General features: G+C 42.8%; 1 protein-coding gene across 1 annotated transcript in view; it reads right to left on the bottom strand.

Moving 5' to 3' along the window:
* Positions 1 to 20813, bottom strand: part of UBE2Z (ubiquitin conjugating enzyme E2 Z) — a 635363-nt gene extending 614550 nt beyond the window's left edge. The window contains exon 1 of the mRNA XM_044055394.1: positions 20019 to 20813. Within this exon, the coding sequence (XP_043911329.1) occupies positions 20019 to 20317 (299 nt within the window). The 5' untranslated portion in view covers positions 20318 to 20813. The remainder of the gene's footprint in view (positions 1 to 20018) is intronic.
* Positions 20814 to 24495: the final 3682 nt, after the last annotated feature.

Here is a 24495-nt window from a genome sequence, read left to right as displayed (position 1 = left end):
TGAAGGTTGTGCGTTAGGTTCGGCAAGCCAGCACGTAAAACTCTACTGTCAATCATTAGCGGACCGGAGTTCTGCTGTGGCGAACCCTAACCGGGAAAAGCCGAAAGACACAAAAGACACAAAACAGTTAAAATACTAACATTGACTGTTAACAAGGAGAGAGGACCTAAAGCGTACATGTTTAATACCTTTTTTGCAACCAATATAATATATAATTTAGATACTACATTACTTAACTAAAATACCTCATTTAAAAGCCTTGTGTTAGAAGCAAAAGAATGGATACATACAAAGTAGAGAAGACTAAATAAAAATGAAAAGTTACAGCTACAAAAATACTAATTATTCCAGTTATGAAATATTAGTCTAGCAGTGGTGGTAACTGTATCTGTTGTAGTGACTGGAGTATTAAAGTTACCGTGGCAAGTGACAGAATAGAAAACGAGAGTCAAGGAACATACAGTTATGCAAGTAAAACTTACCATAAACAGCAAGCCTTTGAATTATCACTGCCACAGTAGTCTTGGCTACATGGGGTTATATCCTCCATAGGATACAACAGCTGACCAGCTTCCAAAGCTTCAGGGCACCTTCCACATACTCAAACTGTCAAGCAGCAAAAGCCAAGATAAGCCAAGAGACAAGTTTATTTTATCTGACATTTGTTTACTGGGATGGTCTAACTGGGTCAGAAGATCCCACTTTCAGTGGAGGCCCAGAGAGAAAAGCTCCAAATCGTACAGACTACAATGTACATAGAAGATGAAAGAGAAAATTATTACAATATACATAAATAAAAAATTAACACGATTACATCTGAAGAATCAGCACAAATCAGTGAGAGACAGAGGCCTGAAAGGACAGTACCAGGAACACAAATAAATGCCCACACCCTGGCATAAAAGCACACAAAACAAGAGGATGGAGGGAGGGAGCAGCTACTGCAGCAGAGATCATACAAACATTTACTGTTATGGTAAGTTTACTTACACGACTGAATTTTGTTCATCATACTGATCACTGCTGCAGTAGCCTTAGCTATAGGGGTAGATTACTCTAGCTTGCTACATTTGGGAGGTGGAAGGAAGAAAGTCCAGGAGCCCCTGGAGAATGGTCCTAGCACAGCCTGACCTGGACTCAGAAAAGGAATCAAGCTTACAGTGCTTTGTAAAAGTATGTAGAGAGGACCAAGTAGCAACTTCTGGAACACTTCTAGAATCCCTTTCCAAAAATCCACAGATGAAGCCAAGGCCCTGACCCTGCTGGAATAGTTTTGCTACAGTGAGTATAACAAAAGAGAATAGACTTCGCTATTTGCAAATAGTCAGTTTTGCCACAGGTTGTCCCGTCGTCTTACCTTCGCAAGAAATGAACAAAACTGATCCGAAGATCTGAAACATTTAGGTCTGCCTAGACTGTACGCAAGTTGTCTGTGGACATCCACGGTATGAAGTATGTATCCTTCTCCTCCATTAAAGGTTAAGGAAAGGATGGTTTTGCATACATTAAACTCAGATAACACTTTAGGCATAAAAGGATTAGTTCTCAAAGAAACAGTGTCCTTATGGAAAATAGGGTTAGGATAGGCTTGGCTCACCATAAGAGCTTGCAATTCCGGCCCTTCTTGTAGAGGTCAGAGAAAGCGGAAAACCATTTTACATGTTAAGCACATCAAGTCAGCCAGATTACTTGTTCAAATGGAGCAAGTGTTCATAGGTTCATACTAGGCTATCTGCCCTAGGGCATTTATAAGCCTAGCCAGAATGTGTTTGGCTTTCGCCACCCATTTTAAATTTATTTTGCTATGCCCTTTTTCGAGGTTAGTATACTGTTCCTCTGTCTAACAGTGGCACAGAAGTGATACCCAGGGTAAACCTACGATCTCCCATCCACTCATCAAGATTCCTCTTGAAGACAGGAAATGAGGGACTCTGCCTAACCTGGACTGGGATTTTATTCCAGAGTGAAGGGAGCCTCTGGGTTATGAATCTGTCCCTCCAGCATGTCCTATTTATTTCAGTGCTGAGGTTCAAGTCTCTCGAGCGCGTAGCCCGATGGGATTGGGATTTGGATTTTCTGAGGTGCAGCATGTCCATTAATTCCGGGTTGGACATGGCTTTATACTTCAGGCACAGATCGCCTCTGAACAGGCAGTATGCCACTGAGTAGAGCTGGAGTTTCTTTAACCGGGCAGCATATGGCATCTGTTTGAGCCCTTTGATCCTCTTGGTGAGGTACTTTTGGGATCTTTCCAGTTGCTGCAGGTGTTTGGTAAGGTACATCAGGTGTCTGGTAAGGTACATCCCAAAAGGGGCATTGTACTCAATTATGGGCCTGATGAGGGATGGGTAAAGAGGCACGATGACCTCCCCTGATCTAGATGTGAATCCCTTCATGATTAGGTGGGCTATATAAAATGTTTTTCTAACCACTTTGGCCACGTGGGTGTCAAATGAGCCTATGTGGTAATTTGTGGGCACTTTGTTTTTTGCCAAAGTGGATGACTATACACTTTTTGGCATTTAGCTTGAGGCCATGGCTCTGGCACCAGTTGTTTGTTTCTATGAGGCCCTTTTGGAGGATGCTTGTGTCGGCTGGAGAGTCGATTATGGCGCCCAGTTTGCAGTCATCTGTGAACTTGGTCAGCCACAGTCCTTCCGTGTTGGCCTGTAGCTCAGAGAAATATATACCGAACAAGAGAGGTCCCAGGACTGAGCCTTGTGGGACACCACTTGTAACTGGTTTGGAGTCTGACATGGCTCCAGCAATTCTAACCATGTGGGTTCTGTCCTTGAGCCAGTTTGCAATCCATCTAGTGACATAGGGGTTTATATTTAAGCTGGTGAGCTTATCTATAATGCCCGAGTGGGGTATTGTATCGAAGGCTTTTGCGAGGTCCAGGTAGGCTGTGTGGACCACCTTCCCCTCGTCAATGGCCTTGGTGACTGTTTCAAAAGAAATCAACCAGGTTTAAGAGGCAGGATCTGCCCTTAAAGCCGAACTAGGTAGGATCCAGTGTCTGTAGGTCCCCAATATCTTTATTTATGAGGTCCATGATGATCCTTTCCATAGCTTTGCAGACCAAGCTAGTCAGGCTTATGGGGCAAGTCAGTCAGATTACTTGTACAAATGGAGCAAGTGTTAGTTTCTCTAACACAAAATTAAGATCAAAATGAGGGGCCACTGGTTTTCTTGGAGGACCGTTATGCAAATCCCTTTAGAAGAACACTTTGAGATTAAAATGCAATGAAAAAGGAGAATCCATGGACAGACGTGTAACAAATGAACCTTGACAGAGGAACAGAACCAGAAAACAACTAGCCACGAATGGGTGCTGGTTATGCTGTTGGCATCAACTAGAAACTCTTTTCCAGTACCTAGTGACTTGCTATTAGCAAGCTATCTTGCCTCCATTAGTACCTGTTGCACAACCTCAGTAAAGAGGTGCTCAAAAGGAATCAAGACCATATCATCCAGGCAGTCAATTAAAGTTGACTGATGTCAGGGTGCATAAAGCACCCACGTTCTTGTGTGATTAGAACCAGTTTGTGAGAAAGCTTGTGGTAAATACCCATGGCCATTTTCAAAAGAAGGGAAAACGACAGCTGCCTGGGCCAGAAGTCACCATAATGATCTTGGGGGACCTTCCTCTGAATCTTCAGAAGTACTCTGGATATCAGTGGAAAGGGTGGAAAAGCATACAGAAACATTCCTGTCCAAGGAAAGGAATAAAAGAAAAAAGGCGTTTGTCTTCCAGGCCTTACTGCACAGAGTCCTGAAACAGAATCGTGGTAGTTGATTGTTCAGAGAGGAGACAGAGGTCTACTTGGGGAATTCCTCACAGGTGGATCAAATCTTAAAAGACCCCCCCCAAAATCTATTTTCCATTTGTGAGAGTCTGCCCAGGTCCTGCTCAGCACACAGTTTTGCTCTAGCGGAATGTAGAATGTTTGTTGAGTGACATTTTGCTGTGAAAACTATATCCCAAACTAACATAGCAAGCCTGGAAAGGATGGTATGACCTGGCTCCCACTTGCTTCTTTATGTATCACAAGGCTGTGGCATAGTCTGTAACCACTTGACGAAGGTCCCAGGGACCAAAGATGGTTCAGAGAGCTGAGTGCCTTGATCAGGTCAAGCATCTCCTTGATATTTGTGTGATTACATTTGTCCTTGATGTCCCAACTACCCCTGCACTTTTATCCCTCTTGAAACTGCCCCCTAACCATAGTCCGCAGCATCCGTGGTGACTGGCTGCTTTGCAGCAGGGAGGGAGAAGACTTAGGGATATCTGTTGCCTCCAGCAAAAAAGAGTTCTCTTCATACAACTCCCTGCACTGGGACAAGGTGTTGATTCTGGGACCACAGTGGTTTCCAATACTCCGCATGAGAAAGTTACAGTGGTACTGCCACAGCTATTATAATAATCATAGATGCCACGAGACCCCAAATCCTGAGGTACTCTTTCACAGTGACCAAAGTCTGAATTGAAAAACGTAGAAACAGATCTAGAGAGAGATCTATTTTTTACCCTGTGGAAGAAAAGCTCTTTGAACTGAGGTGTCTAGTTGACATCCCTTGAACAAAATCCTGTGAGAGGGAGTCAAGGAATTCTGAATGTCTTCCTGAAATCCCAGCTTGTGTAAGAGATTAGTCATCCAAGGCAGAGACAGACAGAGGTTCCTGACACTTTGAAAAGACTCTGCAAATTTAAGAAAATCATCTAAAAGATAGAAAAGTGTGGATACCCCGTAGCCTACAATGAACTATAACTGGAGCTAGACACTTTGTGAACACTCCTGGTGTAGTGGATAGCCAAAGGTTAAGGCAGAGAACTGATAGTGTGATCCAGACACAAAAAACTTAAATACCTTAAACTTGGATGAATAGGGATGTAATAAGCATCTTTTAAGTCTAGCACTGTCAAAAACATGAAAGAGGAAGAAAAGGTAAAAGGTAACAAAAATGAAAGATCCAATACTGGTCAACAAGATTTTCTTTCGTTGGCACTGGGAACATCCTTGAATAAAAACTCTTTCCCACCTAGGAAGAAGGCATGGGTTCTAATCACTCCTTGGGACAAGTGGTGGAAGCAAAACAGTTTCATCCAGAGGATGAAGGATGCCCTGGAAAGGAAAAATGTCCTCCCACTGCTATCTATAACCTTGATGTCTAAAACTGTTACCAGACAGAAAAATAAATGGAGGTTCAGACTTTCTGGAAGAAAAAAAGGGGCCAGGGTGGGAGGCATCCACAAGGTCTCTTGAACAATCATTCAGACTTGTTGAACTGTTCTTGGTTTTGGGAGGTTCGAGGCTTCTTTTTGGAACTCTGTTGCTATTTATTCTTAAACATTAGTTTACTTGTATTTTGTTCCGACTGTTTACTGGTTTCTGCCAAAACTGGATGAGGGAAAAAAAATAAAAATCTCTTGGAAAATTTTGAGGAGGAGGACTGAAAAACCTAAGAGATTTCCTACATCAGCTTGCCAATTTATCACATTTCGATCACCTCTGCAGCAGAAGGGGCCAAACACAATCTTTATCCAATCTCATTTTTATCATCTGGGAGGTTCTGAGAATGCAGCCATGCAACCTCCTTCAAAATAGTACCAGTGGCTATAGCCCTTAAAGTATCAGCAACAGACACACACACACACACACACACACACACACACACACACACACACACACACACACACTACAAACAATGAGTAGTGACCAATGCAACAGAAGAAACTAAGGTACTTAAAACAGATTTTTCCTCAGAAGAAAAAGAAACTGTAGATAAAACATACTTCGTACTCAATTTGTCAGAGCAAATATGAACATAAGCCAAAGTTGCAGACGCACCCCCCACCACCACCACCAATAACCCAACATCCTTGTCATAAAGACTAGGAATGGAATTAACTTAAGTGCTTAGCAGCAGGGGGATCAACATCAACTAAAGTTAAATGATACTGGGTCAGGTTTGGGACTAGTGTATAAACATTTAAAATGCTGAAAAACTTTATGCATCCTATCTACCTTTTTAGGGGCAGCTGTCTGTCCGGAAAACTACAGGGAGTGACAGACATCCTCTGAAGCAAACAGAACAGGAGGAGTGGGATTAGGTTCTGGAAATCTTTCTGCAACAACATAATAGTATTTTCTGAGGAAATGAGATACCTTCAGTGTTCTACCACTGAAACCACTGGCACATTCTAGCAACAGTCTCAAAGAGAAACCCCCACAGGGAGAACCAGAAACTGAGCTCTCCTCAGAGTTAGAGTCAGATATCTGAAAAAATCCTGTAGCCATCCCAGCATCTTCCTTTTCAGAGACAGAATCTAAAATATCTTCAAGAAGACAGGAATCCTGCTTTCTTCTCCCAAAAAATACTTCACAAGAAGGATCAACAGCCTGAATTAAACCCAGAGTCAGACCCAGTAAACTACTCCTAACCAAAGACAATTGAGGAGGAGTAGATAGAGACTTGATTTTCTGTTTCCTAGGGAAGCCTACTGCTCCTACAGTGCAGCCCACAGGGTGCGTATAAATTTCAGGAGGGAACAAACTACCTGGAAAGAATCGTGCTTTTTGGAGGCTCAGGAAGTAGTCCTCAAAAGGACTTTTCAGTAGATTTGTATTGTAGTTGTCCTGGGGTGTCCTTATAGTTGTAGCCCCGAGGAGGGCTGTTGAAGCCAGAGGAGGACTGTTGTTGTGTTGGTTAGAGCTGAAGTGGCCCTTACAAGGGGCCCCCCTAGGTACCCTGTCAGATCAGATCTCAGTAGGTGCCCCCTTATATAAGGCTGGGCTCCTGCAGATGTGGTCTGCTGGTTCTTAGAAGAACCTTTGTGGTCTATGTGGCCTTACAGAGGAACCTGGAGGGTATCCTAGTAAGCCAGACCTATTACAGTCGCCCTTAGACCAGGTTGGGTTTCAGTGTGTTCTGTGTTCCTATAAGAACCTTTGTGGTCCCTTGTAAGGTTTGAGCTCTCTTAGTCCTGTTAGTCCTTGCCAGAGATGGTGGGCAGTCGGCATGCAAGGCGTTAGTTTGTTCTAAAAGAAGACACCAGAGGCAGTAGCGTTTGATCCGTGTTTCTTTATTTCAGTCCTTGCAAGTCACAGTTCCAGTCTTCCTCCTAGCGTTGCTCTGAGGGAGAATCTAGCATGCATACAGTTACTGCTCTTTTTACACACTAAATGGGTAGGCGTGTTTTGTTTTGGACCAATCACCGAGTGGGGGGATTTCTCCAGGGGCGTGGCTATCCCCATGGAGAACTGTCATTGGTGGGGTAAATTCACCCAATTTACATTTCTAGGTGTCCCATGTCTGTGTATCGCCACAGGCATGGCTGTCCCTGTGGAAAGCTATCACACCCACCCATTTACCTATGGTGGCCTTTGTAAGGGTCACTTCAGCTCTAACCAACACAACAGCAGCCCTCCTCGGGACTACAACAGTCCACATCAGGGCTACAACTATCAGGACACCCCAGGACAACTACAATACGAATCATTTACTGAAAAGTTCTTTTGAGGACTACTTCCTGAGCCTCCAACATGCGCGATTCTTTCCAGGTAGAGTGTTCTTCCCTCCCGTTTCTTTTTGACAGGAAAAATGGGGCCAACCATGTTACTAACAGCAACAGCAGCTTCCCCAGAGATAAGCACAACATTTTGACACAACAGGAAAAATGTCCATGTTTTCCCTCCCAGGACTGACAAGTGTTGCTCCTACTCTCTCATTTGTCCACTGAGGGGAACCACAAAAGCCAGAGGACGTGGTTAAATCCTGGTCCACAGCAGCCGTAGGTGCAATACCAGAAGTAAAACATGACTGAGGTACAACAAATGACCACAGCAGAGTCACCCACCTGTGGTTCAGGCAAACTGATAATCTGCTGTGATGGTAAAGGCTGCTTGTTTAATTTTTTTCTTTTTGTGGCTGAAAGTACTGACCACGAGTACAGTAGTCTGTTCCATGGTCAAACCAAAAATGGTGCCTCTTTCCCAGTGAAGACAAGCAGCAATTGTCAGCCAACACTACCAGCCCTCAAAGGGTACTTTGACAGAGAAAAAAAAAAAGTAAAAAGCACTGGTGGTACTGGGGTAGCATTGTCGACTCACAGCAAGACGTCCTGTTCGATTCTCAGCTAGAGTGTCTTCTGTGTGGAGACATGCGTGAATGGGTGTACCTTCGTTGAAGGTTGTGCGTCAGGGCCGGCAACTCGACACGTAAAATCTGCCAATCATTAGTGGACTGGAGTTCCGCTGTGGCGAACCCTAACCGGTAAAAGCCGTAAGAGACAACAACTTTTAAAACACTATGCCAGTCTCAAAAATATAAAACAAAACAATTTCTCCACTGTTTTCAGTTACTTTACAGCACTTTTAAAGGGACTGGAAAAATGAGACGTCCGATAAAATACAACAATCCTGGCTTTAATACATCAACATTAAGAAAATTGAGGTTCCCCCCCAAAGGGAGCTTATCTGCCCAGCAAAGGAAAGCACACGTCGACCACTGAACCTCAAAAGTCTCCAAGGATTATACTCTTTGGCGGCGGTACAGCTCGAGGGCTTCACGCACAAAACCTTTTAGTCAAATCAGCTTGAGCTGCCTTACAGTTTGGGCGTAAGGAAGGTGCTCTGAAGCTTTGGAAGCTAGCTGGCGGTTATATCCTTGGCAAACATCAAAGGTATCCCCTGGGTGATTTGACTGATACATATAATCACAGAGTATTGTTTTATTGCTACAATTGAGAAAAAGATAGTGCTAAAAATGAAGAGTTATTAAAAAATACAATACAAAAAGTAAATGATTTAGATTATAAATCATAAATAAGTATAAAGCAAATTCTTTAAATATCAATGGATCAAAAAGTATTGAGAAAATCACTTACGAAGTACTTCTCATTGAGTTCTTGTAAAACCATTCTTGTTCAATCAGTACAGAGAGATGATACATTTTTGAATTGTACAGAATGCAAAGTTATTTCTGCTTTGTTCAAAGAAAGAAGCAGCATAGTAATTTTGTGGAGAAAAGTTGTAGCATGCTAAAAATTTAATACAAAATTTCAGGTGAAAGGAATGTTATCTGTAGTTACTCTTGAATATCAAGACAAATTATACACTTTGGCAAACTTTTATTGGATACAGGGCAGCACAGGTAGTCAAACAGAATCATAAAAGACCATGTCTTTCTTGGCTCAAGAAGCAAGAAACAGGTCACCTTGGAACAGAGTGTAGCTCAAGTTTGGCTAATCCATCAGGATAGCTGAAAGACAAGGTGCTTTACTTTTTTTCTTAAGGTATCTTTGGGGCTTTTCTAATTGAGCAATAGGTTTCTATTTATACGTACGAAGGGGATATTGCACTAAAATGATGGGTCTGATAACAGAAGAGTACAGTGGTTAAGACTACTACTTTGATTATAGATAGATAAAGTACTAGGCTAACTGCCCTTGTGGGCCATTTTAAGCTTAGTCAATTACCCCATGTGAAAATCAAACCCTGTACCTTTTGAGTCTGTAAGGTAAACACCTTGACCATTATGCCAAACTCCCATCCCTTGGAAATTAACTGGGCCAACAGAAGGATATTCTATCTATGAGGGAAAATGCTGACCAAATGAGAGAATTGTCCACATACGTACCCAAGTTCAGTACCATTTAAAACTGAAGTGGGGACAGCTTTTTTAACAAATGCTGCTACACTGGATTTTTCTTTGCATTTAACTTGAGACTGCTTCAGTACACCAGGTACACTCACAATTCCAGCTCTGGCAGGAGCTCTTCAGTATCAATGAATGGTAACAGTGTCCGGCCTGCAGTGCTTGACAAACTACATCATCCAATATTTTGAGAAAAAAAAAAAAATCATCATCTACACGTCTTGTACATTGAACTGGATGTATGCAAAATAAATAGCAAACAAATTAGGATTTTGCATTCACACAGGGCAACAGCAAGTCCCACAACCTGAGACCTAGCAGGCAGCCAGTATGCAAACCAGCGGACAACATATGTGGTTACATCGTTTCTTGTCCTTCTCACCGGTGTTGTCAGAAACCTTCAAAAAGCTATTCCACAATACATTTCTGACCAACCTGGAAAGGCTGCTCTGAAAATGTATGCAAATTAACGGGCTACCATTTACATTCTGTCCCTTAAAAGTGACACACGTACAAAAACAGTTATTTGCTTCCATACTTCACATCCAACTGGACAAGACTGTCTTGTCATCTAAACCTTATCCAATTTATGTGCATCCCACATAATCAATGACTTGCAGCATAAACACCCACTGAAGAGGTATCTATTTATTACATTATATAGTATATATATATATATATATATATATATATATATATATATATATATATATATAGGTTCTCCGGTTCGCTGAGAAACCTTCTGTGCAGAGTATGCATGCCCCTCTCTGCATTCGTGTGTGTTTCCTCCAGGTATTCCAGTTTGGGGCGTTTCTCCCCGGTCCTCCGCTGAAAATTGGCTTTGTTCCAAGTCACACTTTCCCAGTAAACAAATGTTAAATAAACAAATAAATATTTCTACACAAATAGCATCTCATGGCAAAATAGCCCCCCAACACAAAACACAGATCCATCTTTTATGTTAAACAAGGTGGACCCCTGGACCCCCTTTGTGCATAAAATGAATGAACGGATGGACAAAGAAACCCACAGTAGGTCTGGCTCTTCAAGTCCTTCACTGAAAGAGGTTAAAGCTAGATATTAAATACAGCCTGGCTTTGCCTCTTAAACCCTCACTGAAATGGGCTGTAAGTAGGTATTCATTACTCTGATCAGTGGGTATTCACAATTTGGGATCTTGTGGTTAGGCTGCAAATGGTACTCCAGATCAATAACCCAGTACTAACCCATCACTTACAATAACGGATATCCTTCAGGCACCTATTATTGGCTGAAAACATGCTGACACTTCAAACACATCATTTACATACAAACTCAGAAGGGTCCAGTGTGGTGTGGATCTGACGCCACTTCAAACACATCATTTACATACAAACTCAGAAGGGTCCACTGTGGTGTGGATCTGACGCCACAGAACTGTCTACAAAGTTGACGTGAACTTCTCCAATGATAAGTAAAACAATACATAAAGTATCTATTTCTAAATGGAATTTACTAGAACTACAACTAAAAGTCGTATGATAAAACAGCATGCCTGTATGTGCTATAGAAATGTGGGAAAGAAAGTGCCTATAAGATTAGAAATTATCTACTACCTTAATAGTAATCAGCGCTCATCATATTCATTGCAATGCTTCTTTGAAAATGAAATGTGGTGTCTGTCCTTACTACTTAAACAGTCAGAGCTTCTCTTTGACTTGTCTTTCACATGTGGGATGCACAACATACATTAGGTCATTTTCACTCCGTTTCTAATGAACTTCCTAATAGTTTAGAATAATCTCTTCCTAAATGAAGATTTAATTTTCTGTTGTACCTACAACTATCTTACTACCAATGGGAATGTAAAGGGTGTTAGAGAAAAATGCATCTCTTATGCTTATTCTACACAAAATGCATATTAACTTATAGTTTCTGCACAGATAAATGTTCAATACTTATGTAAACCACAGATACTTACTGTATTTCTAAGTGTTTCACAACTGCATTCTAACGTAAACTGTAAAGTATATTAACAGATGACTGAAGATAAAGAAAGTGCTGAAGGGGTTAAGGGATGTACTATGGTCTACAGAGTCTGGAATGCCCAGGAAGGGAGGAAAGTACACAGTGTGAAAGAGATTTTGTTCTATGTGAACCTGGGCTTTCCCAGGCTGGGATGGGTAGATAAAATATTTACAAGGACAGAAAATAAGTGTGGTTGCCAGGCCAGGTGGCTTGTGCCTTTCTAAAACATTATTGTTACTAACAACATGGTTAAGTGTTCAGCTGCAACATTAAGTGAAAAGCAAGCGGCTGTTCATGTATATTTTAAACTGCACTCTAACAACGTCTCTAAATACTGCTGCATGGCCAGGCCTCTCTGGACTGTAACGACCTCAATTCTTCCATTACACAGTATAAAAGAGTACACAATATGACAAACAGGAATGGAGCACAGACACTCAGTTGGAGCTAACAACAAGCAACAGTCAATGATCTGACACACGACTCTTAAGTAATGATACAGCACACATACCTCACCAATACTGCGAAAAAATATGCAGACATTTCCCATACAAATTACCAGAAGAGTGCAGAAAGAAGTGTCAAAGATACCAAACAATGCACTTATTGCTATTTGGAGGTCTTTAAACTACTGTTTATAAAGATAAAAACTGAAGTGACACATTGGTTGAAAGTAAAACTGCCTTAACAAGCACTCACAATAAATAACAAAGTCATTATTGGAAACCTTCAAACACTTAAGAAAAACCTGAAAGAAAAGTGCATACATTTTAAGAAATGACCAACTTAAATTTTCCCACCAGATGGAAATTTATTATTATTTTTTAATCTTTTATTGACCGGCTAGTCCCATTAGGCTAGTGGCCTCTTATAGATTCATACTAGGCTATCTGCCCTAGGGCATTTATAAGCCTAGCCAGAGTGTGTTTGGCTTTCGCCACCCATTTTAAATTAATTTTGCTATGCCTTTTTTTGAGGTTAGTATACTGTGCCACTGTCTAACAGTGACACAGAAGTGATAGCCCGGGTAAACCTACGATCTCCCATCCACTCATCAAGATTCTTCTTGAAGAGAGTCAATGTGGGACTCTGCCTAACCTGGACTGGGATTTTATTCCAGAGTGAAGGCAGCCTCTGGGTTATGAATCTGTCCCTCCAGCATGTCCTATTTATTTCAGTGCTGAGGTTCAAGTCTCTCGGCGTGGCTCGATGGGATTTGGATTTTCTGAGGTGCAGCATGTCCATTAATTCCAGGTTGGACATGGCTTTATACGTCAGACACAGATCGCCTCTGAGCAGGCGGTATGCCACTGAGTAGAGCTGGAGTTTCTTTAACCGGGCAGCATATGGCATCTGTTTGAGCCCTTTGATCCTCTTGGTGAGGTACTTTTGGGGTCTTTCCAGTTGCTGCAGGTGTTTGGTAAGGTACATCCCAAAAGGGGCATTGTACTCAATTATAGGCCTGATGAGGGATGAGTAAAGAGGCACAATGACCTCCCCTGATCTAGATGCGAATCCCTTCATGACTAGGTGGGCTATATAAAATGTTTTTCTAACCACTTTGGCCACGTGGTTGTCAAATGAGAGACTGCTATCAACTTGGGTCCCCAGGTCCCTAATGACTTCTTCTGTACTTAATGGATTACCACCTATGTGGTAATTTGTGGGCACTTTGTTTTTGCCAAAGGGGATGACTATACACTTTTTGGTGTTTAGCTTGAGGCCATGGCTCTGACACCAGTTGTCCGTTTCTATGAGGCCCTTTGGGAGGATGCTTGTGTCGGCTGGAGAGTTGATTATGGCACCCAGTTTGCAGTCATCTGCGAACTTGGTCAGCCACAGTCCTTCCGTGTTGGCCTGTACCGCCGAAAAATATATACCGAACAAGAGAGGTCACAGGACTGAGCCTTGTGGGACGCCACTTGTAACTGGTTTGGAGTCTGACATGGCTCCAGCAATTCTAACCATGTGGGTTCTGTCCTTGAGCCAGTTTGCAACCCATCTAGTGACATAGGGGTTTATATTTAAGCTGGTGAGCTTATCTATAATGCCCGAGTGGGGTATTGTATCGAAGGCTTTTGCGAGGTCCAGGTAGGCTGTGTGGACCACCTTCCCCTCGTCAAAGGCCTTGGTGACTGTTTCAAAGAAATCGACCAGGTTTAAGAGGCAGGATCTGCCCTTAACAAAGCCAAACTGGGTAGGATCCAGTGTCTGTAGGTCCCCAATATCTTTATTTATGAGGTCCATGATGATCCTTTCCATAGCTTTGCAGACCAAGCTAGTCAGGCTTATGGGGCGATAGTTTCCAGGATCCGTTGAGATACCACCTTTGTGGAGAGGGACCACTGTTGCTGTACGCCACTCTTTGGGTACATATCCTGTAGTAAGGCTAAGATTGAACAGTAGTTTTATGTTTGGGTTTAGCACTTCTTGGAGTTCATGTAGGACGCAGACCGGGACACCATCTGGTCCCATTGATGCTGTGTTTTTTGCTTTGGAGAGGGCGGCTCTTACCTGAGCATTTGAGAAGTCAGGGGGGCAGCACTCTGTTGGGATAGATATTTGCCCTTTTGGTGGGGAGTTTGCACTGAACCTGTCAGCTAGGATGTTGGCAATGTCTGTGGGCTCGGTGTATTTTTTGTCATTTTGGACTAATTCTGAGCATATCTGGGAATTCCCACCCAGGTTCCTAACATAACTAAAGAAAGCCTTGTGATTATCCTTAGTGTCCTGTGCAATTTTTCTCTCGAAGCTGGCCTTAGACGATTTTATGAGTGCCCGTAGTTTTTTGCTAATACTGATCAGAGATGCCTTCCCTTTTTGGGATTTTGCTCTATCATGTAGTAGCTTCCTCCTTCTATTGTATAGTTTGTTTATGGCTGGGGTCCACCAGACAGGACGTCTGCCTTTGGAGGATTGGGTCTTGGTTTTATTTGGGATTGCATGATCCATGCATTCCTGAAGGTGTTCATAGAATGCGTTTATAAAGGATTCTGCGGTCTGGGTCATATTTTCCAGAGGCCCGGGGGCTTTGAAGGATTTCGCCTCGGTTTTGAGGCATGTGAAATTTGTTTTAGAGAAGTTTTTCACTGTGGTTTTCTGGGCAGGGGGTGGGGTCAGGATGTGAATATCCAGTGAGATTAGTTTATGGTCTGATCTTACCAGTGAGGGATACACTTCTGGTCTGGAGCATAGTGTCCCCATGTTGGTGATGATCAGGTCCAGTATGTTTTCCCCTCTTGTGGGAGTGGTAACAAGTTGTTCCATAGCATTTGAGTTTATAAATTCTAGGAACCTTTGGGCTAGGGTGTTGGAGCTAGAGTAATGCTCCCAGTCTATGTTTGGGTAGTTGAAGTCGCCCAATATAATGGTGTTTGGAGAGACCTTCATATTTTCCAGTATTCTCAGGAAGGCCGAGTGGGGTTCCTGTGTTTGGGAGGGTGGTCTGTAGCAGGCTATAAACTGGAAGGCAGTTTTACCCCCAGTTAGTTGCACATGGATAGTCTCTGATGCTTCGTGCTGTGCCACCAACCTGGAGGTGTGGGGATCTTTGTCGGATATTGATACTTCCCCTCCTTTTGTGGTTCGGTCCAAGTTTTGGGGCCGAAAAGCATGGTATGAGGTATAACCTGATAGTGCTGGGGTGCTCTCGGGAGCCTTGAACCAGGTTTCTGTTACTGCACAGATATCGATGTTCTCCATGCTAAGGAGAGTTTCGAGTGCGTGCATCTTGAGGTTTAGACTTCTGGCGTTAAGTAGCATTACTCTTAGTTTCTTAGCCCTTGTGATACCTATGGAGGTGGGTTTGTCTTTTGAGCCTTGCCTAAAAAAGGCACTATGGGGGTAGCAAGAGCCTTTGCCAATATCCGAAAGCCCAGGGGTGACAGGTGAAAGCCGTCCCTAGCGAAGCATCGTGGCTTGTCGAGCATGTCATCCCAGGCTGACAGGCATTGGATCCCCTTTGAATGACACCAACACTTAAGCCAATTGTTGAAATTGATCATCTTGTCTTCATATTGTGGCATCATTCTTGGTGAGGGTAAGATGCTACTCAAGGTCAGGGTCATACCGGCCTGGGCTACATGCTCAGAGAGCTCCTCTATGTCTCTTTTCATGTAGTCCAGGGAGGTACGTCTCAGGTCATTCACACCAGCATGGACAATGACCGAGTCATATTTGTACTTGCCTTGGAGTGACCCGAGTGCTTGTGTTATGTGGCGGATCCTAGCGCCTGACAGGCAGCTCACCGTGACCTTCTCCTTGTTCAGCCTGGTGAGCGGGACGTCAGTGTGCCTGACGATAGAGTCACCTATTACAAGTGTATCAGGTGTGTTGTTTAGCCTTAAGGGCTGTGACTGTTCGGCACACTGGCTTTGTGAGCTATGTGGTGCACATGTTTTGTTTTGGGGTAGCGGTTGCTTGGGTGTCTGCTTTGGAGGTCTCTGCTGCTTAGGCAGATTTTTATTTAGAGCCTCCGAGTATGTTTTTGTGTGATTATGTGTTTGGTTTGTTGTCTTATCATGCAAGAGTCAAATTATTTATACTGCATGGGGAAATTTGGTCAGGGCATCGGGAAACTTACCCTACTGTATTTGACAGGTGTCGTGGGATCTTGTACATCCACTTGAGACCTCAGTTTAAAATCTCATCCAAACGGCAACGATTAAGTGAAGAACAGAAGGGGTCATTATTTGGAAATGCAAAAAAAAAAAAATACTATAAACACTGTCACAAATGAGGAAATATTAAATATTTTCTGGTCACATGGAAATGGCCACAGTAACAACACATCATAAAGTGTCTCAGTTTGTATAATTACAGAGCAGCATAAAAGAACCACAATTTGGAGAAATTTCAGCTACAAGAACAAATTAGAACTAAATGGCCACAACATTATGGGCAGCTCCTCAAACAAAGACTTTCCACATGCTAAATTTCTAGTCTAACTCCCATAATGCACTGCAAAAAATAGAAAATATGTATTTTTCCTGCCACAAAAGACCATGAATGTTCTCTACAAGGCCCCAGGCAGCTTAGAGAGAGAAAAAAGTCAATACTTTTTGAGGAATACATCTTTGTATTTTCTGCATCTTTCATTTTTGTACTTCATCTGTTATGGTTTAATAATCCCACCAGGAGGAAGTGAAGAAAAGCTGTCCAAATCTACCTGATGTCAACAAAGCTCCAGTGTTTTCAACAGGAGACATCCCCCTTCATTCTCAAGGTATACAATGAGTAATCTTAGAAAGCCACACACACAACGTAAAAGGCTTAGAAGGCCTTCATGCTATTAAGCCAAAAAGTCTAATGGAGAAAGATCAGCAGTACAAGACCAAATTCTCACAAACAGATCAAGTCAACAGTTCATGCCTCCAAGATTGCTTTTAGATGTTGGTACCCTACCTTCTTGGAGAGCTCAACTTCTGCTCCAATTTATTTTCATCTATGTCAGTCCAGTAACTTCCATTACTGCTGGACAGACTGCAACAAAACAGTAGCAGCCATAAAGCCACTAAACAAAAAAGTGTAGTTTAGCCAACTAATGCGAGGGCCTGATCACTGGCACTCTCATAACCTTATGCACCAATGAAAGAACTCACTACTGCAAAGACCTGGACATCTTGACTAGGATCTACTCTTCAGACTAGTGTATTTATTTTGGGCATAGCTCACTCCTAGCAAATTTCTGCACCCTTGCACAATTCCAACCCCCTCAAACTCCATGAGCGCCCCCCCCCCCCCCCCCCTCTGGGTCAACCTTTTAAATCCATGATGACTGCAGAGCATTTATGTATGAATTCAGTAACAACCCATCCATTTTCCTAGAACACTCTATATTCTTTTCAGCATCACAGGGAAGCAGGAACCTATCCTGGTGGTCAGTGGGCTCAAGGTTATGACAGGGAACGGTCTTCTCTAGCAGAGAACATTTATTTTTTTAGGGATCACCAAGAGTGATGAAGTCTAGTTCAACTTCAAGCCGACTCATAAACTGATGTACGAGATACCAAAATACGTCAGCTTTATGAACCACTATAGGCAAACTTTGGATACCTAAAACAGCTACCTTCACTCAAGTAATCCACCGCTAAATGGTTCCTTCTCTCAGTTCGGAGATCCACAAAATATAACTGTAATGAAGCCACATGCAAGACAGCATAGGTGGTACTACACTGACCCCTCAAGGTTCAATATTCGCAAGATTGACTCCTTAGCACTCTGACCGAGTCTTCTCCATCAAGAGAGACCTAAATAGCAGTATACAACTACAACCAATCTTTTGGCAGGAAATGCTTTTACTCCCAGCTTCCCAGAATCATTTTTCCAGTGGTGTCTCCTGCTCAGGATGGTGAGGACACCACCACAAAAGTACATGGCAGAAAATCTTTGATGTAAGGGAGACTCACAGCTTCACATACAATGAGAGAAGTCCTTTCTTTCCAAACTCTACAGGAGTGGACTGCCACCAGATCATATATCCATTTAATTGGACAACACAACAGTTTTATAGCATATCTGCAAAAATCACAGACTTCTCTACTATGCTGACAGAATATTGGAGGGGGGGGGGGGCGGCAAGGGAACCTTTATGACAAAACAAGCACCAGAGAGATTTTGCAAACATAATAAGCACACACAGATTGAAAAACTCCCTCCATGCAAATAAATATTTATCACACGCAGTCTTAATATTTATCACACGCAGTCTTTTCGGACTCATGACGAAAGTGAATATTCATGTCAAAATCACACTGACAGAAGTGCCTATAAATTTTGCTCTTCTCAAAGGCTAAGCTACCCCAGCTGCCTCTTCCTTTCAACCAGTTTTCTTCTAGCACTCTGCTCGTTTCAACTTCCTTACCACAAGCACCTGCTCAATTACTCTGCAAAAGCCCTTTTGGACCTTTGCTACATAAAGCCAACAGACTGGTGACAATGCTACTAAATGTGGCAACCAATCAAATCAGCTACAGTGGTTTCAATTATGTCCTCTCAAGACCCTTCCATATGGGACATTTAAAGAAAACCAATAGAAAAGGACAGAGTCTCAATACCTCTACTAATCTCCTGTTCTTCAGTAGTAAGCAAAGCTCTGAATTACAAAGGTGTCACCTACAACCCCTACACCTCTTAACTTTCAGAATGCAAGGGTTTTACTCCATAGCATCCCTCCACACCTTTAAAGCTGTTGCAGAAAAGTGATTTACACCCACAGCTCCATCTGCCAATTTTCTCTCTCTCCACAAGTATCTTCTTCAAAACATGGCTATACCCAAATACTGTGTAGATGCAACCAAAACCATAAAGAAAGATGACCAGGCAATCTTCAATTCAAAACTGTTTGCCTCTTTGTTTAACTGGAGCAAATACAACACAGTACATATTCAACTTCTACTACAATAGCAATTTAAACATTACAAAACCATTTCTCCTCAACAGCATATCACTTCAAAATTATGACAAACATATCCTGTTAGGTGCCTGGCTAGCTAGACATGCCCAATGCAAAAACAGTGTCACACTACATTCTTAACACTGAACTAATTAAAGTCTCCGACAGTGGAAATCATAATTTTAACAGGTTTCAGTACACAGCCATCACCACGTTTTGTCGATGTTAGAATAAGAAAATGTTCAGAAGTAGGGTCTTAATGTCAGTTAAATAATGTTGGTATGTGCATGGCCCCTCAGAAACTAAAACAAGGCGGTGCATGATAGTACTTTTTAAACAAACATTGACCTAACAGAAAAACAAACTCTGTAAAGTAAGGGAAGCACATACAACTGCCTTCAGAGCAACAGGCAGAATAAATCTTTATATGCAAAAAAAAAAAAGTTAGGACCCACACACTCAGCAGCAGAAGTCGGGAGCTCTTTGCATACAGCATCAGAGAATGACAAAACATGAAACACTAGTTACAAGAATAAAACTGATATTGTGAAACAATGTTTACAAGAAAACACCCCGCCCCTCACGCCTTCACAACCACACACACAACCATTGTAACAGCACCTTGTCAATCACTGTCGGTACTTCAATTCTCTGAAGGGGGGGCTTAAAAATCAGCACAACCACTTACTCACTAAGGGGCTGGCATTAAGACTTGCAGCAACTAATAGGGCAACGGGGTAAACAAACAGTAACCAAAACATCGCAATCTTGTGATGCGGTGCTCAGCAGCATTAACGTAGAGATCTATGAACTGGAGATAATGCTAACTATGACCATTCTGTAAAAGTATGTTTGAAACCCTACAAAGGTGAGAAGCATATTTACCCCACTCTTAAATACTCCACGTCCCACACACCCAACTTCCTGACAACAGAAGGGCACTTACTCCCCTTCTTACCTCTTGATCCTCAAGATGCACTGCTGAGAAGCCCTTTCCTGGTCCCAGTCGGTACTGGCTGCTGGGTCCCAGAGGGAAGAATGCGTCAACAGGGCGGCCCCCGGGATTTCGGTGCCGATATTAGGAACCGTGGCGTTACCGGGCGGAAGTGTCTCCCCTACAGCGGGCACAGCAAAAAGCCCGGACGGGTACTCAACCAAGCCGGAGCCATGAAGGAGGGTCGGGACGGAACTGGTGGTGGTAGCCCCGGAGCCACCACCGCTGACCTCCGCCGCCCCGTCAGCGGGGCCCACGTCCATGTCACCCGCCTCCGAATAAGTAAATCCGTGTGACTAATGCGGCAGATAAGAAGATAACGGAGCAAATAAAGGCCTCTAGAACGAAAAGCCAACGTCTTTCGTAAGTCTGTCCACTTCCCAAGTATTTCTACGTAGAGACCTTTCGAAAACTGACCACAGGAACAAGCAGGGGAGGGACCGAGCTGCAGCCAAAGGCAACACTTCCTGCTGCCACTATGCGAAGCTCGGTGTCTGTACCAGCGCCCCTACTGGGGAGATGCTGCCATTGCGGCAAGGACTGCGCACAGTGCTCCTTTAAAGTCCTGCAGCTGCACCTGCTATTTACCTGCCTCTGGATATACAATACCTTCCAAAATCGAAGCGCTTGTGCTTCAGGAACCGTATCCCCGATCAGTCAAACCGGCAAACGGTATTTCCCGTTACACCGTATGGATGGAGTGCCTAAAGGACTTAGGAAGCCAATGTAACTGGTTAACATTATATGAATGGATGCATTCTTCGTTAATTCAGTTTATAAGCTGGGCCCACCTGGCAACTTCAAAGGGTGGTCCTTGAAAACAAATGGAAACACAGTCACCGTGCATACAAGCCTGGCAGTGACGCAAACTGCTCCTCTTACGTTATGGGGGTGTAATAAACCTGAGGCACATGACTGATACGTGATGTGCCTGGTGGTGTCATAAGTAATATGTACCGTCATCACTACTCTGAAAATTTTACCGAGTTTCTTACAAACATAAAATTATCCGGGAGATGTCTACCGATGAAACAGGAGGGCAGGCCATCTACCAACCATAATCAGTTCATTATTGGAGTTATAAAGAATTTAGGGCCAACATTTGGCCCTAAATTCTTTTTAACTCCAAATTATTTTTCTGTATGTTTCCAGGTTCACACAGAAATGTGGCCGCCAAATTTCTGTGTGAACCTGGGAACATACAGAAAAATGATATTATTGTTCCAAACACAATCAAAATATGTATTTGTATACAAGAATGCTCAGCTAGGGTTACCACCTGTCCCACCCACTTTGTGAGGGACAGTCCCTCTTTGGGCAGTTGTGTCCTGACAAAAAAATTAAAAAATGGCAAATATCCTGAGATTTTAGGACAAAATTATTTCCTATATTTTATGTAATAGTTGCATAAAACAGTTATTCTGTATCTAAAATACCTAAATGTTATAATAAACAGAATAAGCAACTAAAATGCTACAAGAATAAGCTTTTATTTAGGCAAAAAAGTTACTGGGCATGTGTCAGCCTGTAAAATCTGATGTTTGTACTGAAAATGTCCCACTTTGGCCATTTGAAAAGGTGACAACCCCTATGCTCAGCGTGCAGAACAAGTCACAGTCATGGATATAAATATTTAGAAATTATTTTCACACTCTGTTTTGATGTCATATTTCTTTGCAGCAGAGTAATAGATGGCTCAGATATTTGCTAAACTAATGAACTAATGTGCTGTTTTTTTTCAGACAATGTGAAACATCTACTGCTCTCCAAGTTCCAACCAATTCCCTGATCTGAAAAGAAAACTGTCATACTGATATCACTACCCACCAACAGTTCTACTTAATTTTTGGAGGACAGGCTGTGCAATTACAACATTCTAAAATACATATTAACAGAGCTGTAACTTGTCACTTAGTAATCTGGCTTACTAGTTATGGTCTTGTCAAGAAGAACCAATTTTTGTTGAGGTCATAGTGCTCAGGCAGGCAACATTTCCCTGCCCATCATATTTTATCAGATATGTAGAAGGTAAACAGTGAAATATGTTTCTGTCGCATGCTGTCATTTTCCCTGCAGTTGTTCCTCAACCAGGTATCAATTCTGAATCTGTTGATCTTATATAATTTAGTGCATCCACTTCAGCCATAGGACTGGCAGGTGCAGGAAACAGTCAGCATCTTTAAGACTCTCCCAGGCTCTAAAGTTCCTCCTTTGTTCCCATAATGGTCACCTCCCGTTCTCTATAAATTTCATTTGATTTCTCACTTGGTAAAGTTGCAAGTTCGGCAACTCCCAAGTTCACAGATTATTTTCATTCTTTTCCCCCACATCGCTGATAGTGATTTGTTTCCTTTACTATTAATTATCTTCTTAGCTAACTTTTTGCCTGTTTCAGTTTAGCAGTGAGTTTTTGCTCCATTTTTCTTTAGCTGGTTTCAGCTTCTTCTTCCCTCCCACACATTCTCTGGCATTTTGTAGTTTCAGGGTGCTTGATCATTTACATTTTATTATATTTAGTGAGTAGTTATTGCCTAATTTGTCTGTTTCCTGACAGGATTGTTAATTTTGGACAGGGTTTTTTCTGGTTTCTGCCTTGTGGTATTTTTTCTACTAGAATTTAGTATGCAAGCTATCTCTGAGGTTAGTGGTTCTTTTCTCATCTTTATAGCTCTGCCTTCAATATCAATAATAAAGGATTTAGAAAAGGTGTCAAATGTAGCTTAAAAGGCGGCTGCAGTGGTGCAGCAGTTAGCGTTGCTGCCTCACAGCAAGAGGTTCTCCGGTTCTATCCTCAGCTGGGGTTCCTTCTGTGCAGAGTCTGCATGTCCTTCCTGTGGTCGTGTGGGTTTCCTCCGGGTGCTCCGGTTTCCACCCACATCCCAGTCACAGCTCAGTGTGAACTGGGTGTCTTTTCTACCCTGTCCATCTCATGGCCTGAAAGTGAAGGTCCCTTTCCCTGCACTTCTGCTGCTTCTCCTCCAGGCCCCTTTCTGGTACCAGCTGTTTGGGAGTCAGCATTTTGACTGTCATCTGCTACATCAGCACTGACTTGTACATTAGTGCTGACTTCCTCCTCTGAATTGGTGGCTTTGGGCCCAGGTCCTCAGTGGTATCATTGTCATCACCCTCAGCATCATTGTCACTGTTGACCATGTTAACATTTGAGGCCTCAGCAATCAAGCTTTCCATGGTGCTGGTGTTAACCTGGATGCTAGGGGATGTATGGGTCCAGCTAACACTGACTTATGGCCAGTCAGTCTGTCAAGTCTTTAGGTGCAGAGCCTCTTGATATTAACTACCAAAAGACAGGATCTGACGCAGAGACACTCTGTATAGCTGGAAGATTCCCTGGAGTAGCTGGCAAAGACTTTGTACCCATATGGTCACAACTGTAAATTTAAAAATTTGACCACATTATCTTTACCCCAAAGTGGCAGAGGAGCAGAACACTGCCATAGATACTGGACAGTATCTGGGCGTGAGTCACGTCTGTCAAATGACACCTTTCTCAGTATACTCAGAAAGAAGGATATGCAAGAGGACGTATCTCAGCTCAACCACAATGCAAGAGGATGTATCTCAGCTCACCCACAATGCAAGAGGACGTATCTCAGCTCACCCACAATGCAAGAGGATGTATCTCAGCTCACCCACAATGCAAGAGGATGTATCTCAGCTCACCCACAGAGTCTCCTCAATACTAGATACAGATTTGGAAGATGGAGAGGCCTCCCCACTTTTCTTCCTAATGACTCCATATTTGGGGGCTCCTTGAACCAATCAAAGGGGTTCCTGGCCCACCAAAGAGCAAATCCTACAGAAAGCTTTCTGCTGCACTCCTCTGACTTCTTGGAAGGCTCCTCCCATGGACAGTGTGGTTTCACTGGGCTCACAGCCAGCTTAGTGAGAGTCTCATTTGGTAGACCAGACACAATCTTCTTACCTCCCAAGGGCTGTCAGCATTGGAGTAAAACACCCGTAGCTTTCTTAATGATTGTAGCTGGAGCCCTCAAAAAGGAGAGCCCACTGAAGAGAGCCCAAAGGTACAGACTGAACAGCAATGTTTAAACAAAAAAAGTGGCTGTGAAGGATGTTTCTTCAGTAGCAGAAATGGCTTTCAAAACTAGGTTTCTGTAGTCCTCCCTACAAAACTACTGAATACTTGCCGTACTGTCCCCTCTGGAGCCCATCAGGGTCAGCTGTCCCTGCATCTTTCTGCATGACAGACCATTACACAGAATAAATAGATCAGGAGGATAATATACAATACCATTTGTTTTCCTCCAGACCTGCATCCCTTTCACATCAGATGATAATATACAATACCATTTGTTTTCTCCCAGACCCGCATCCCTTTCACTTCAGATGATAATATACAATATAATTTGTTTTCCCCCAGACCTGCATCCCTTTCACTTCAGAGATGATAATAGGTTCATAG

The sequence above is a fragment of the Protopterus annectens genome, chromosome 13.part0, assembly GCF_019279795.1.
Source record: "Protopterus annectens isolate FY-2018-M chromosome 13.part0, PAN1.0, whole genome shotgun sequence".
In the NCBI taxonomy this organism is placed as follows: Eukaryota; Metazoa; Chordata; order Ceratodontiformes; family Protopteridae; genus Protopterus; species Protopterus annectens.
Note: the sequence above shows the minus strand (reverse complement) of the source record. Positions and strands in the feature narration are given on the sequence as shown.